The sequence below is a fragment of the Equus asinus genome, chromosome 25 (assembly GCF_041296235.1).
Source record: "Equus asinus isolate D_3611 breed Donkey chromosome 25, EquAss-T2T_v2, whole genome shotgun sequence".
Taxonomy (NCBI): Eukaryota; Metazoa; Chordata; class Mammalia; order Perissodactyla; family Equidae; genus Equus; species Equus asinus.
This window is the reverse complement of record NC_091814.1, coordinates 17,580,039-17,595,471: the sequence shown is the minus strand read 5'-3', so window position 1 is coordinate 17,595,471 and position 15,433 is coordinate 17,580,039. Positions and strand designations below refer to the sequence as shown.

General features: G+C 38.3%; 1 protein-coding gene across 10 annotated transcripts in view; it reads left to right on the top strand.

Moving 5' to 3' along the window:
- The window catches only part of GON4L (gon-4 like), a 67,652-nt gene that overhangs the window by 26,948 nt on the left and 25,271 nt on the right, over positions 1-15,433 (top strand). For all 10 annotated transcript variants that reach the window (XR_011498300.1, XM_070497875.1, XM_014837010.3 and 7 more), the window contains 4 exons: positions 349-468; positions 1,064-1,234; positions 5,907-6,099; positions 13,529-13,630. Coding sequence is in view for 9 of the 10 variants with exons in the window: in XM_070497875.1 (XP_070353976.1) it covers positions 349-468; positions 1,064-1,234; positions 5,907-6,099; positions 13,529-13,630 (586 nt within the window). In the remaining variant the exon portion in view is untranslated. The remainder of the gene's footprint in view (positions 1-348; positions 469-1,063; positions 1,235-5,906; positions 6,100-13,528; positions 13,631-15,433) is intronic.

The window sequence follows — 15,433 nt, the reverse complement described above, 5'->3', positions numbered from 1 at the left end:
GTTTTTGGTTCAACATTAGTCCTTTGAGATTCATCTATACTGTTGCTTATAGCTAGAGTTTGTTCATTTTTATCACTGTGTAATACTCTATTTATTGATGTGTTCTTTAACGTCTTTGTAAAAGGATTTTGAACCAGTGCCTTACAATTTTACAAAATGGCAGTGCTGATGAGGATAGTGATCTGATCTCTCTGCACACCTTCAGGATATTAAGCTTCTATTTAAATTTTATTTTTCTCCTACTCTGACTGCGTGTTGATATTTTGTGATTCTTCTCTTGAGGTACTTCAAACTCAGTGGAATGAGGTAGGGGCATAAATATAAAAGTGAACTGGATTTGTTTTGTAGAGTTTATTGGAAAGCGATGTTGAAAGCACTGCTTCGTCTCCACGTGGGGCAAAGAAATCCAGATTGAGGCAGTCTTCTGAGATGACTGAAACAGATGAGGAGAGTAGCATATTATCAGAGGTAAATATGCATCATACAAAGAAGATAAGTTAGAGATAACTGTATAGGTAGATTATTTAACTGTATAAGTAAATTATTTATCCATGGTGATTCTGAGTTGTCACCCGTTGCCAAACATGATTCAAGATCAGTAATCGTGCCATTATCTCCCTGGTGATTGTGACTGGTTATAACTGTTCAGATTTTAAAGTCTCTTAAGTCAGTGAACAGTTAAGAGAAAACTGGAACTCAGTGATAGGGCAGGAGCTTCTGAGTTCTCATTAAGGGGCCAAATATGAGTGACTAGCAGAGTTTCTTTCTTTTCTTCTACTCTTCTTTCATACCTGTTTTCTAGTATTGTCTTAAAGCCATTTTTATTGTATTTCCCACTTTTGGTAACGTAGGTGGTATCCTATTGGCTTCACTGGAAATAGGATAAAACCTAATTAGATTAATAATACTTGATAGTGGCTTTGTTTTTACTTACCTCTGTCTAGAGGCGAAGAGAAAGATCACCAGCGTGTGAAAAACTTGCCTCTTTTTCCCCACTTTTTTTTCTCTTTCTTCTCTCCCTCTCTCTCTTTCATTTGTTAATGTAGTTGCCTCTTTTAATCAGGCTGAGAAAGTCACCACACCTGCCGTCAGGCACATCAGTGCTGAGGTAGTGCCCATGGGGCCCCCGCCCCCACCAAAGCCCAAACAGACCAAGGATAGCACTTTCATGGAGAAGTTGCATGCAGTAGATGAGGAGCTGGCTTCCAGTCCAGTCTGCATGGATTCTTTCCAGGTAAACGTTATAACTCTAAATCTCTCAGAAAGTTAATTGGAGTACTCTTAGTTGTTGCTCAGGTTGGAGAGGGAGAGGGGAAGATATTAAATTCTGATTTAATAACTAAGAGTCAAAAAAAAAAAAAAAGAGTCATGAAATTGTAGATCTTTGGTAACTCTGGTTTGTGCTATTTTATTGTAAGAATGGCAGCTCCTAAGGAAGCTATAAGGTATGTGAGAGCATTTTAAAATGTGGGCTATAGGAACAAACTTGACCCAATTCCCCCAAATATTAACCTTTACCACAATTGCTTTGTTCTTCTTTCCCTGTTTCTCATAGGTCCCTATACACATATTTTTTGTTCCCGAATCACTTTAGAGTATGTTACAGTCATGATGCTCTTGTAGCCCTACTTTAGTATTTCCTAAAAATTAGGATATTTGGTTATGAAAATAAGGATACAGTAATAATATCTAATCTATTAAAGTCCTTATTTAGATTTTACTACTTGTCCTAATAATGTTTTTTTATAGCAAAAGAAAAAAGTTTGTTTCCTGATTTGGGATCCAATCCAGGATTGTGTGTTATATTTAGTTATCTTGTCTCTTAGTCTCTTTTAATCTGGAACAGTTCCTCAGTCTGTCTTTGTCTTTTGTAACCTGACATTTTTGAAGCAGGTAGACCAGTTATTTTATAGAATGTTCCTCAATTTCGATTTTTCTCATATTTCCTCATCCTTAGATTCAAGTTATGTACTTTTGGCACAAATACCACAGAACTGATGTGTCTTTTTCGGTGAATATATCAGGAGGCACATGACATTTGTCATGTTAATTTTGGTTAAGATGGTATTTACTTGATTTCCTCACTGTAAAATTATTTTTTCATTTCTAAATTAATTAATATGTATCTTATGTGGATATACTTTGAGGCCAAACATCTTTTTGCCCACTAATTTTAGCATCCATTGCTTATTGCTTGAAACAGTCATTCGTATTGTTACTGCTCGAATGGCACAGTCTGCTTGCGGTGAGACAAAAGCCAATCGTCAAGAGGCAAAATGGTGGCAGAGAAAGGGCGTTTTATTACAGCGTGCTAGCAAGAGGGAAGATGGCCGACTAAAGTCCAAAAGAACCATCTTAAGGGGGCACAGAATCTTGAAGCAGTTGTATAGGCCAGTAGGTTATAAGGGAGGGGGTTAGGAACGTTGACCCTCTGGTGTGACAGACTGGGAGTCGCCACAGCAGGTCTTTCAGTTTTCACTGATGATAGCTATCAGCATAGATTCTGTTTGGGGGGTCATCACATTCTTAAGGAACTCAAAAGAACAAAGTTATTGTCTTATCGCAGCTGGGAGGTATCTGCACTAGCAGGGGTCATAAACTCTATAGGGCAGGTAGATCTCCTGGAGGATGCAACTCCAGCTGGGTTAGTCAGTCAGAGGTCGTTCAAAGTTACGACATGGTCTCTTTTCTACAATATGGCTTCCCTTATGTCAGCCTTGTGTTAGGCCAGTTTCACTATGGTCATTGTCAAATGATGACTTTCTAAATTCCATCATTTAGCCAGTTCTTTTTAATGTTCCAAGTTTTCCCCACTAGTCTTGTAGGTCAATGAAAAATATGTCTGTCCTTGAATTTAAAAACAGAATATTGAATGGAACAGCTCTGAAACGGTCATTTAATTCAATCACTCTGCTTTGGAATGAATAAGTAGTAGTGTTGAGAGGTAATAGTGTTTTATATGGCCCTTTATTCATACACATACTGAATGATTGAAGTTGGGGAATAACAGTGTACAAGATGGAAAAGGTTTTTCCTCTTGGAGCTTATAGTCCATTGGAGAGAGAGAGACTCTAAGCACATAAATAATTTCAGATAGTGGTAAGTGCTGTGAAGTAATAAGAACAAGGAAATAAGGTGGTGCCTATCAGTGCTTTACATAGGATGATCCAAAAGGCCTCCTTGAGGAAGTGACAATTGAGTGAGATCTGAAAGAGAACGAGCCAGACATCTAAAAGATCTGGGAAAAGAGTCTTCCCTACAGAGGAACAGCACATTCAAAGTCCCTAAGATGAGAACACTCTTGGCATGTTCAAAGGACAGAAAATAGCTGAAGTGTAGGAATCATGGGAGAGAGTAGTAGGGATGAGGTCAGAAAGCTGGACAAGAGCTAGATAACGAGGGTCTTAGAAAACCATCATAAGGAGTTTAGATTTTAACATGTCAGAAAGCTTTTTGTGGTATTTTCTGATGAATGTTAAAAATTTCTCTTTGGTTAAGGTGTGGGAAATCCTTTGGGTAAAGGTGTGGGAAATGAGCTATAGGAGAGCAAGAGAGGAAACAGAGAAAACTGTTAGGAGATTGTTGCAGTGGTGTGGGGAGAACTTCCTAAATGGATATACAGATTCAATACAATCCCTAGCCAGATCCCAGGTGCTTTTTTCACAGAAATTGACAAGCTTATCCTAAAATTCATATGGAAATGCTAGGGACCCAGAAAGCCTAAACAATCTTGAAACAGAATAAAGTTGGAGGTCTACACTTTCTTTTTTTTTTGAGGAATACTAGCCCTGAGCTAACGTCTGCTGCCCATCCTTCTCTTTTTTTGCTGAGGAATACTGGCCCTGAGCTAACACCCATGCCCATCTTCCTCTACTTTTTATATATGGGACGCCTACCGCAGCATGGCTTGCCAAGTGGTGCCATGTCCACACCTGGGATCCAAACCGGCGAGCCCCAGGCTGCCGAAGCAGAACGTGCACACATAACCACTGTGCCATTGGGCCGGCCCCTACACTTTCTGATTTCAAAACTTATTACAGAGTTACAGTAATCAAGACACTCTGGTACTGGCATAAGAATAGACATATAGATCAATGGATCAGAACTGAGAGTCCAGAAATAAACCCTTACATTTATGGTCAGTTGATTTTTGACAAGCATGCCAAGACCAATTGATGGGGGAAAGAATAGTCTTCAACACATGGGCTGGGACAACTAGAAATCCACATGCAAAAATATAAAGTTGGACCCTTACCTCATATCACACACAAAAATTAACTCAAAATAGGTGAATTGACCTAAATATGAGATAAAACTTTTAGAAGAAAACATAGGAGGAAATCTTTGTGACCTTTGATTAGGCAATGGTTTCTTAGATAAAACACTAAAAACACAAGCAACAGGAGAAAAGATAGATACATTGGACCTCATCAGTGAAACACTTTTGTGCTTCAAAGGATACCGTCAAAAAAGTGAAGACAATCCATGGAATGGGAGAAAATAATTGCAAATCACATATCTGACAAGGGAATTGAATCCATAACATATAATGAACTCTTGTAACTCAACTACCAAAAGACAACCTGGGGGCTGGCCCCATGGCCAAGTGGTTAAGTTCGGGCACTCTGCTTCGGCGGCCCAGAGTCTCGCGGATTCGGATTGTGGGCGCGGACATGGCACCACTCATCAAGCCATGCTGATGTGGCATCCCACATGCCACAACTAGAGGGACCCACAACTAAAATTATCCAACTATGTACCAGAGGACTTTGGGGAGAAAAAGGAAAAATAAAATCTTAAAAAAAAAGACAACCTAATTCAAAAATGGGCAAAGGATATGAATAGACATTTCTCCACAGAAGATAAACAAATGGCCAATAAGCACATGAAAAGATGCTCAAAATCATTACTCATTAGGAAAATGCAAATCAAAACTATAATGAGATACCATTTCACACCTACTAGGATGGCTATGATATATATATATATATATGTAAAATACATATATTATATAATACATCTTTTTGTGGTGGATGTTAACAAGTGTTAGCAAGGATGTGGAGAAATGTAGAATTCTCATATATTGCTGGTGGAACATAAAATGGTGCAGCCACTTGGGAAAATGGTTTGGTGGTTCCTCAAAAAGTTAGACATAATTACCATATGACCCAGCAATTCCACTCCAAGAGAACTGAAGACATGTATCCTTGTGAAAATGTGTACAAAAATGTTCATAGCAGCATTGTTCATAATAGCCCCAAAGTGGAAACAACCCAAATTTTCATAAACTACTAAGTAGGTAAACCAACTGTGGTGTATCCATATAGTGGAGTATTATTGTGCAGTAGAAGGAATGAAGTACTGATATATGCTGTAAGATGTAAGAACTTTGAAAACATGGTAAGTAAAAGAAGCCAGAGACAAAAGATCACGCATTGTATAATTCCATTTATATAGAATGTACAATGTAAGCAAATCCATAGAGATAGAAAATAGGTTAGGGAGTAGAATTGAGTAGATTAGGGAAAATAGAATAGGGGGTGATTGTTAATGAGAATGGGCTATCTTTTTGGGGTGATGAAAATCTTCTAGAATTAAATAGTAGTGATGGTCACACAGTTCTGAATATAGTAAAATCCACTCAATTATACACCTTAAATGGGTGAATTTTATGGTATGTAAATTATATCTCAGTAAAGCTGTTATAAATGTTCCTGAAATGTTGGTTTTAAAACTGATGTCATTGTCCTTAAAGTTCCTCAGACAAAGAATAATAAGCCCAAATTGTTTAGAGAAGAGACCTTGTGGTTTTAGCTAAGAAGAGAAGCACGTGGGATGTGATGAGGTCTGGAGAATTTGGAAGCACTGTGTTCTGTGACATGTTTTTATCCTTCTCAATTGTCTAGCCCATGGATGACAGTCTCATTGCATTTCGAACCCGCTCTAAGATGCCTCTGAAAGATGTCCCCCTGGGGCAACTAGAGGCAGAGCTCCGAGCTCCAGACATCACCCCAGACATGTATGACCCCAATACAGCAGATGATGAGGACTGGAAGATGTGGCTGGGGGGACTCATGAATGATGATGTGGGCAATGAAGGTAAGTGGTTTTGTTTGCATTTATCATGTACTGTATTATCTCTGTGGTAAAATTTTCGTTATTAGAAGCTTACTCAAGGGGTGTTTTTGGTTAATTGAATTTAATGTTGTATTTAACTGACAATTTAAGTCAATAGTTAATTTTTTTTTGGTTAAGAATCTTTTGAGTGCTGAGAGTCCTCCCCTAATTTCATGAGAGTGCACTGACTCACTTAAGGACTATTGTGTTAGTTAAGGTTCTTTATGATGCAAGTGAAAGAATCCTAACTGCCGCTTCCTGAAGGTCAGGCTTTGGGAAGGGCAGAAAAGTCTGCAGTGGAATTGAGGCCCTGTTAAGGTCCTCCTTCTCTCTCTCCAGCTGACAGCTCTACTTCTTTTTGTCAGTCAACTCCATCGACAAACCTGTCTTTTTCTACAAGGCTGGAACGATGGTCCTAAGCACACCATTTACTCTTGCTTTGTCCCAACATCAAAAGGACTGTCTTCTACAGACTCCAGTTTGAAAAATCCAGGGGAAAAAATCTGATTGGCTTGGTTTGATCACATGCCCACTCTCTTGATGTTGCATGGGATTGATAAGGAGACTGTTTCAGCATGGAGTCCTGTGATTGGCAGCACCTCATAGAACAATGTGCTTGGAGTAGGCTGTTACCCAAAAGAGGTGATAATGGTTCCAGAAGTGGGGAAGGAGTATTGAACAGACAAAAAACGATGTTGACTACAGGCATGCATTGTGTAAGAATCCCTACTGTGACTCTTACTTCTTTTAGAATATAAGTAAAAGTTCTTACTTTAATACAGTGAAATAAAGATTAAAGTTGTCTTTGGTGATTTTTTTTTTTTAAAGTGTACTGTAGTGGAAATCAGGCTTCATTCATCATTTTGTGCAGTAAATTTCTGTAGATTTAGAGGTATAAGAGATTGACTTAGTTTGTAGTGCTTCCAGATGATGTCACATTCTTTTGATGGAATCAGGGCAATGTTGTTATTATTGTTGTTTTCTTTTGACTCTCTTCAATGGGGAGTGACCAGAATATTCCTAATAGTTGTGTTGTGGAAGACTCACACTTTAAAAAAAAAAAATGTATGTATAACTGAACCAAGGTCAAGGTTTTACTTGCATTTTTATCTGAACAGAATCATCCACTATCTCGCTTTTGTCTGTAGCCAAATTGATTGCTCCTATTTCTAGATCAGATCGTGTCCTATCAAATCTAATTATAGACAACCTAGAGAGAACATCTTTATTCTTTTCCCTGTCTCCTAAGAAGAACTACCATAAGTTTTATGTGTTGAAAGGAATAGTTCTTTAAGATAAATAAGGGCACATATAGTTTGGATGGAAATAGACTGAGTAAATGTTTGGGTAGGTAAGGCTAGGTATAAGTCAGGATAAGTGAATGAAAGAAAATAAGTCCTTGAGTGTACCTCATAAAGCTATTAATAATTATATTGTATGTCATTTGGCAAATATTTATTGAGTACTTTCCTTTTACAAAGGCATTGTGCTAGGCTCTATGAGAGATACAGGAGCATAAGCATTTTGTCATGGAGTAAAATGTGTGAATGGTGCCTGGTCCATTGTTAGATGTGCAATACACTTGATGTGTTTTGTTTTGAGGAATATTAGCCTTTAGCTAACATCTGCCACCAATCCTCCTCTTTCTTTTGGCTGAGGAAGACTGGCCCTGAGCTGACATCCGTGCCCGTCTTCCTCTGCTTTGTATGTGGGACGCCTACCACAGCATGGCTTGACAAATGGTGCCGTGTCCGCACCTGGGATCTCAACCGGCGAACCCTGGGCCACTGAAGTGGAATGTGCAAACTTAACCACTGCACCACCTGGCCGGCCCCTGCAGTTCATTTCAGATGAATGAAGTTGAATGAACTCAGATACGTCATAAAAGTGGCATAAATGCTGTTCTAAGGTTTTAGAAGAGAGAAAAAGTTCTCGTTTAGGATCATCAGAGACAGCTATATGAAAGAAGTGGTAATTGAGATGGACCTTTGAAAGATATTTGACAAGAGTGACAGTGAGAGGAGACAGATCTGTGAAAGTGACATGACATAATATGTACGTGGGTTCTGTAGGATATATCCTTCCAGGAGTTTTCTCTTATTTTCTCTATTAGAACTCTAAGAGTAAGACATGCTTGGTGTAAAGAAATCTAATATATCGTATAAAGAAAACTATTAAAGCTCCTCCCACCGGGGCTGGCCCCATGGCCGAGTGGTTAAGTTTGCGTGCTCTGCTTCAGCGCCCCAAGGTTTCGCCGGTTCGGATCCTGGGCGCAGACATGGTACTGCTCATCAAGCCATGCTGAGGCAACATCCCACATAGCACAACCAGAGGCACTCACAACTAGAATATACAAGTATGTACGGGGGGAGGGGGTGGCTTTGGGGAGGAGAAGAAGAAAAAAAAAAGATTGGCACCAGGTGTTAGCTCAGGTGCCAATCTTTAAAAAAAAAAAGCCCTTCTCCCTGATGACAGTTTCATGCCGCAGAGTGATCACTGATAATAGTTTGATGTGCATCTCTGGAGAGTTTTCAAATATGAAGCTACCTTTTGGTTTTCCACGTTAATGTGGCAATAGGAAGAATTTTAAAAAGACAGACAACAAGAAGCAAATTGGTTTGAATCTTAGCATTTTTCTTTTCCACCCACCCTCTATGGCAGAAGTGCTAATAAGCAACAAAATGCATAAACTTGTATGAAGGAGAGAAAGATGAAATTTGAAGCTGAGTCGTTGACATAGAAACTAGAGAATCAGTTCCTTAATAATCAACGACTGATATATTATCCCATTAGTTTTTCTGTTAGGACTTTAAGCTTCTGGCTTTTCCATTACTCACTCCTTTGAGAGTCTGATGAAAACTATACAGCCACTCCCCAGAAAAATGTACATATCTGCATACATGAAATTTTTTTCCTGTGATTTTTTTTGGATTTATAAATCTTTTGAAGTTCATTTATTGACACTTCCTTTTTCTACCAACCTACCTCAAGGTCCATGACACCAAGGCTCAAAATCTCTGCAGATAGGAATGAACAGGGACAAAGATAAGATCTGCCATTTTGTAGAAATCTCAGAGAAATTCATTGTGTCACTTAGTGTTACAGAACCAATTTGTTATACTGCTAGGATTCAAACCCATTTTAAAATTCTAGGAACATGTCTCAATCAAAGAAGTCTCACGGTATATTAAAGCATTTTTAAAGTGGATATGACTCTTCATAAGTAAGCTCTGCATTTTGCCCTTAGACCTAAGCTGAGACAAAATATAAACAGTAATTAAGTCAGCTTCTCATAGCTTTATCATTGGCAGCAGCTTTGGTCCCCTGATTTTCATCACCTTGGTTGAAAGAGCTAAGATGGTAGCTCTTGAGGAGGAAAAGCCAGGCAGTCAGCTATCAGGATTTGGGGAGTTTAGGGCAATGTTTCTCATAATATGGTCTCTAGAACTTGAGTCAGAATCAGGGAGTGAAAGGATGTATGTTGGGTGTTGTTAAGTAAAGATACAGATTCCAGGGCCTCACCCGGTGTCTACTGAGTCAGAATCTCTAATAGATATGGTCTAGGGATCTCATTCTTATGTATCCTAAAGATTGTAAGCTACTGGTCTGGGAGAAGTAAGAGTGTATGATAGGGGTTGATTGAGGAAATGGAATAATGGTTGATCGGGAGGGTGAAAATCTTCTTTCTTTAAAACTCAGTGCTTTTTTTGTTTTCTTATGAGGACGGATTAAAAAAGAGAACACAGGGGCTGGCCCAATGGTATAGTGGTTAAGTTCACATGCTCTGCTTTGGTGGCCCAGGGTTCACAGGGTCAGATCCTGGTGAGGACCTACACACCGCTCATTAATCCATGCTGTGGTGGCATCCCACATATGAAATAGAGGAAGACTGGCACAGCTGTTAGCTCAGGAACATCTTCCTCAAGCAAAACAGGAAGATTGGCAACAGGTGTTAGTTCAGGACCAGTCTTCCTCACCAAAAAAAAAAAAAAAAAAACACCCCACAAAGCCAATGACGAGGATAGGTGTGGATCCTCAGATCTACTAGCTGAATTTAATGAGTGCTGATAAATAGGAAATGATGCTAGATATAGATCCTAGTACCAAACTTTTGCCATATGCTGATCTATTTTTGTAGCTTTATGTGGCTATTTTCACATGTTCCTAGTACTGTCTGATCTACATGTTATTAAAAGTAAAAGTCTTATTTGCAAAAAATAATTAAGAGGCTGCACTGTAGGAGTACACCAAACTGAGATCAGCTGGGTAGATGCTGACGTTGTTAATCAGTTAAAAAGGTTATTAGACCCAGAGGGCAGATTCTATGACCAAGGTATTAAAAGCTAAGCTGAACTCAGAAAAGACCTTCCTAAATGACTTTTCACCATGTTTGCCAAATGAGCGATCCGCGAATACTGGCTGACCCATTTGTGTGGTGTGGGCAGAAGCTCTTTTGCACTTTTTGCACCCAAACAGATTGGGGTCCAAACCTGCACACACTACCCATATGTTACAGGCTTTTCCCAGAGCTTTCATTGTTCAGCAATGTTTATAAACCACTGTTTCTGAAGAGACTTATATCGAAAATAGTATAGAGATTAGGAAGACAGGATTCCATTCCTAAAGATTTAAAGAATTTTTATTGGGGAGATAAACCCACAAATGGATGAAAGAGACTTGACATTTAAATAGCTATGTATAAACAATGCAAATTAATATATTATAAACTGAGTATAAGTGTTGAGTAAAGAATATCAGGTTATATTCGGGGTAATCAGTACAGATTTTCCAATGATTGTGGGTCAAAAATGTGTGTGTATATATCTTTATTTTTAATGAAAGATATTTTTTATGAAAAATTAAACATTTATGGAAGGGTACAGAGAGAAAAGTGAGAGTTCTATTCTTTAATCTTTAATAATACTTCCTAGATATTTTCTGTATGTTCAATCAAGTACATATTTGAGATAATATTTTTTCCACAAAAGGAAGCATACTATACATATTGTTCTGCATTTGCAACTTCTTTCACTTAGCAATATAATTTAGATGTTTTCCATTGTAATACGTAGACATCTCCCTCTCTGTTTAGTGGCTAGATAGTGAGGAATTTAGTTACAGTAGTCCATTTATCTGTGGTTTCACTTTCCACAGTTTCAGTTACCCACACCAACCACAATCTGAAAATATTAAATGGAAAATTCCAGAAATAATTCATAAATTTTAAATTCAGCTCCATTGTGAGTAGCGTGACCTACTGGGTATTGGTACTGGGATCTATTTCTAGCATCATTTCCTACTTATCAGCACTCAGTAAATTCAGCTAGTAGATCTGAGGATCCACACCTATCCTAGTTATTGGCTTTGTGTTCTCTCTCTCTCTCTCTTTTTTTTGGTGAGGAAGATTGGCCCTGAACTAACATCTGTTGCCAATCTTCCTTTGTTTTGCTTGAGGAAGATTGTACCTGAGCTAACACCTGTGCCAGTCTTCCTCTATTTTGTATATGGGATGCCGCCACAGCATAGTTTGATGAGCAGTGTGCAGGTCTGCGCCAACCTGCTCTGTCCTGCTGCAACTTGAATCATCCCTTTGTCCAGCATGTCCACACTGTATATGCTACGTGCCCGTTAGTCACTTAGTAGCCAGCTCTGTTATCAGATCTACTGTAGCAGTATTGCAGTGCTTGTGTTCAAGTAACCCTGATTTTACTTAATAATGGCCTCGAAGCACAAGAGTGGTCATGCTGGCAATTTGGATATGCTAAAAAGAAGCTGTAAAGTGCGTCCTTTAAGTGAAAAGGTGAAAGTTCTTGACTTAAGTAAAGGAAAAAAATCATATGCTGAGGTTGCTAAGATCTATGGTAACTTTTATTACAGTATATTGTTATAATTGTTCTATTTTATCAGTAGTTATTGTTAATCTCTTGCTGTGCCTAATTTATAAATTAAACTTTATCGTAGGTATGTATGTATAGGAAAAAACATAGCATATATAGGGTTTGGTACTATCCACAGTTTCCACTGGCGTTCTTGGAACGGATCCCTTGCGCATAAGGGAGGACTACTGTATTCTCATTGTAGTAGTTGTTTGTTTTTTGTTTTAATTTAGTTCCTCAGTGGCACTAGCCGCATTTCAAGTTCTCAATCGCTGCATGTGGCCAGTGGCTACCATTATTGTACAATGCATATGTAGAACATTTCTATCCTTGCAGAAAGTTCTCTTAGATGGGACTGATCTAAAGTTGTCTAGGGAAAAATATCACCTTAATATAACAATTCCATAATTCAATGCCTCTTTCACAATTTTTATTGAGGAATCGTAAAGATATCATAGCATCAACATTAGAGAAAATTATGAGGGAGGAAAACACCCATATTCCTATGCCCTAATGTAACAAATATCTATTATTTTTGTATATTTTTAGTTATTTCTGAGTCTTATTGTAGGGATATAATTTTTTATACTTATGATTATTATGTGTGTGTTACATTGTGTCGCACTTTTGTCATGCATATATCGGACATTTATAGAATGGTTACATGTTTGCATTTTCTATGTATTTACTATTGTAGACTAGGACATCATAATTATAGTCATTCCCTGATTATTGGGAATTAGAGTCATTCCTTTTTTCATTATCAGTGCCTTTGTGTAAATAGTTTTACAAAAGTATTATTTTCATGAGATACACTACTGAAAGTGGGATTACTGAGATAAATTATATGTTCAATTTTCTGGCTTTTGCTGCATTTTGAGAGATTTAAGTCTTATTTGAAGGAAAGAAGGAACTTGGCTTATTGGAAAGAAGAGGTAGGATGAGAGTTAGCCGTGGGAAATGATCTGTGGAAAAAAAGAATAAGTTATTTAAAAACTTAAGAATATACTTTATTGGAAAAGATTCTTTTTTTTTTTTTCTGAGGAAGATTCGCCCTGAGCTAACATCTGTGCTAATCTTCCTCTATTTTGTATGTGGGTTGCTCCCACAACATGGCTGCCCATGAGTGGTGTAGGTCTGTGCCCAGGAACCAAAGCGGAGCGTGTTGAACTTAACCACTAAGCCGCAGGGCCAGCCCTTGGAACAGATTCTTTTTTTTTTGAGGAAGATTAGCCCTGAGCTAACATCTGCTGCCAATCCTCTTTTTGCTGAGGAGACTGGCCCTGAGCTAACATCTGTGCCCATCTTTCTCCATTTTATATGTGGGACACCTACCACAGCATGGCTTGCCAGGCGGTGCCATGTCCACACCTGGGATGCAAACCTGGGGCTGCCAAAGAGGAACGTGTGCAGTTAACCGCTGTGCCGCCGGGCTGGCCCGGAACAGATTCTTATAGTGCTGAAAATCTTTAAGTTTTCACTAGAGATTTGAGTTCAGAGTTGGGAATAAGTGTCTGAAACATGTTTTTTCTTAGATGAAGCAGATGATGATGATGATCCTGAGTACAATTTCCTGGAAGACCTTGATGAACCAGACACAGAGGACTTCCGCACTGACCGGGCAGTGAGAATCACCAGTGAGTCTGTGTTTACTAGAGTCCTGCTCTTGACTGCTCCGTAATCTGCCTTTGTTTACTTTGTAGACTTTTGAGGGTGAAGTTTGCAGCCCATTTAAGTTAAGACATTGAAGCTTCCTCTACCCATTTATTTCTATAATTCTTTAAATTTATGTATATGTTCAGGAAGCCTATCAGTCATTCATTTATACAATTCCACAGTCATGTATTGAGTCCAATATTTGGCACAGATTGTACTTAGGATACCACAATGAATAAGACTGGCCTCTGCCCTGCAGGATGTCAGCTTAGTAGGGGGACACAAACAGAAAAAGTTATAATACAAAGTGGTAGGGATTGTGATAGGTTGTGTTTAAGGTTTGCTAGTGGCCTAAAAGAGGTTGTAATCTCCTAGTGTATGGTATGGAGTAGGGTGGGAGGAGTGAGCCATTTTCTTTATGAAGATCTTCTGTTTATTTTGGTACGTTTGACAAATAAGATTAGAGGAAACGTTGAAAGGAAAGGAACAGGGAGCAAGGAGAAAGTGTAGAATGAAAAGGCTTGAGGATTTAGGCTTGGCGAAAACTGAAGGAGAGTCTAGGAAAGTAAGAGGAAAACCAGGATAGTCAAGTGTCAGAAACCAAGGGACAGGTCTTTCCAGAGGGAATGACTGGTCCACAGTGTCACGTGCTGGTAATGAAACATTTTCTGCTTGAAGCAGAAAAGTAGATCTCATTTCAATTCAGCTCTGGACCTGGAATACACTTGCTTCCCCTTTTGTTTGTTACTTTCTCATGGACTTTGTATTATTGATTAACATAGAGCTGGTATTTCGCACAGTTCTGGGAACACTTGCCAGTCAAATAGTGAACTTTTCTGGGATGCCTGAATGAAGGGCCATCCTTTCTAGTCATAGAGGTCTGTGATCATAAGTGAAAACTGGGAGAGGATTTTCATTTTGTTCCTGCCCCTTGTCTTCTTATGTCTGATGTTATCATATTTAATTGTAATCCCTTTATGAGGACTTATCCTTACATGGATGACAAAAATTTAAAATAAAAAAGCATAGAATCACAGAATTTGAAAAGCTTCACGTGGTCACATTTTTTCTTCTCCCTGGAGTTTGTTTCAGCTTCTCTGATGTGGCCTTTAGTCTCTGTTTGGATACCTCGAGTGACAGGGAGCTCATCAATTCTGCAGATAGTGTGTTCTGATCTTGAACACCTCTTCAATTAACATTTTCCTTTTTGAACCTAAATCTACCGTTAATATTTGTATTGGCCTCTATTGCAAAAAATGTAATTTACTCCCAAGTGTGCATCGTAAAAGATGTTTCTTTTCCTAAGTTTTTTCTTTCTTATGCCAAACAAACCAAGTTTCTTCAGTTCTTTAAATGCCGCAGTTTCCAGACCTTTCACACCCAAGGTACCCTCCTTTGGATTCTAGCTTGTATTTAAAAAAAAATTTCCCCATTATATTTTATTATGAAACAGTAAAACACGTAGAAAAGTTGAAAGAATTGTACAGTGCACACCCATATACGCACCATCTAGTTTCTATAGTTAACTTTTGGTATATATCCTTTATCATGCGTCTATCCATCTATCTCCCTATTCATCTATGAATCCATGTTTTGGGGGTTTTTTTGATGCGTTTCAAAGTGAATTGTAGGTATCAGTATAATTCACTCCTAAACATTTCAGCATGCATATCATTAATTAGAGCTCAATAGTTGTTTACAGTTTCTCTTTTTTAAATAAATTTATACAAAATGTATTACTCATATCTGAAATGTACCATTCAATGAGTAAATGAAATGACTTT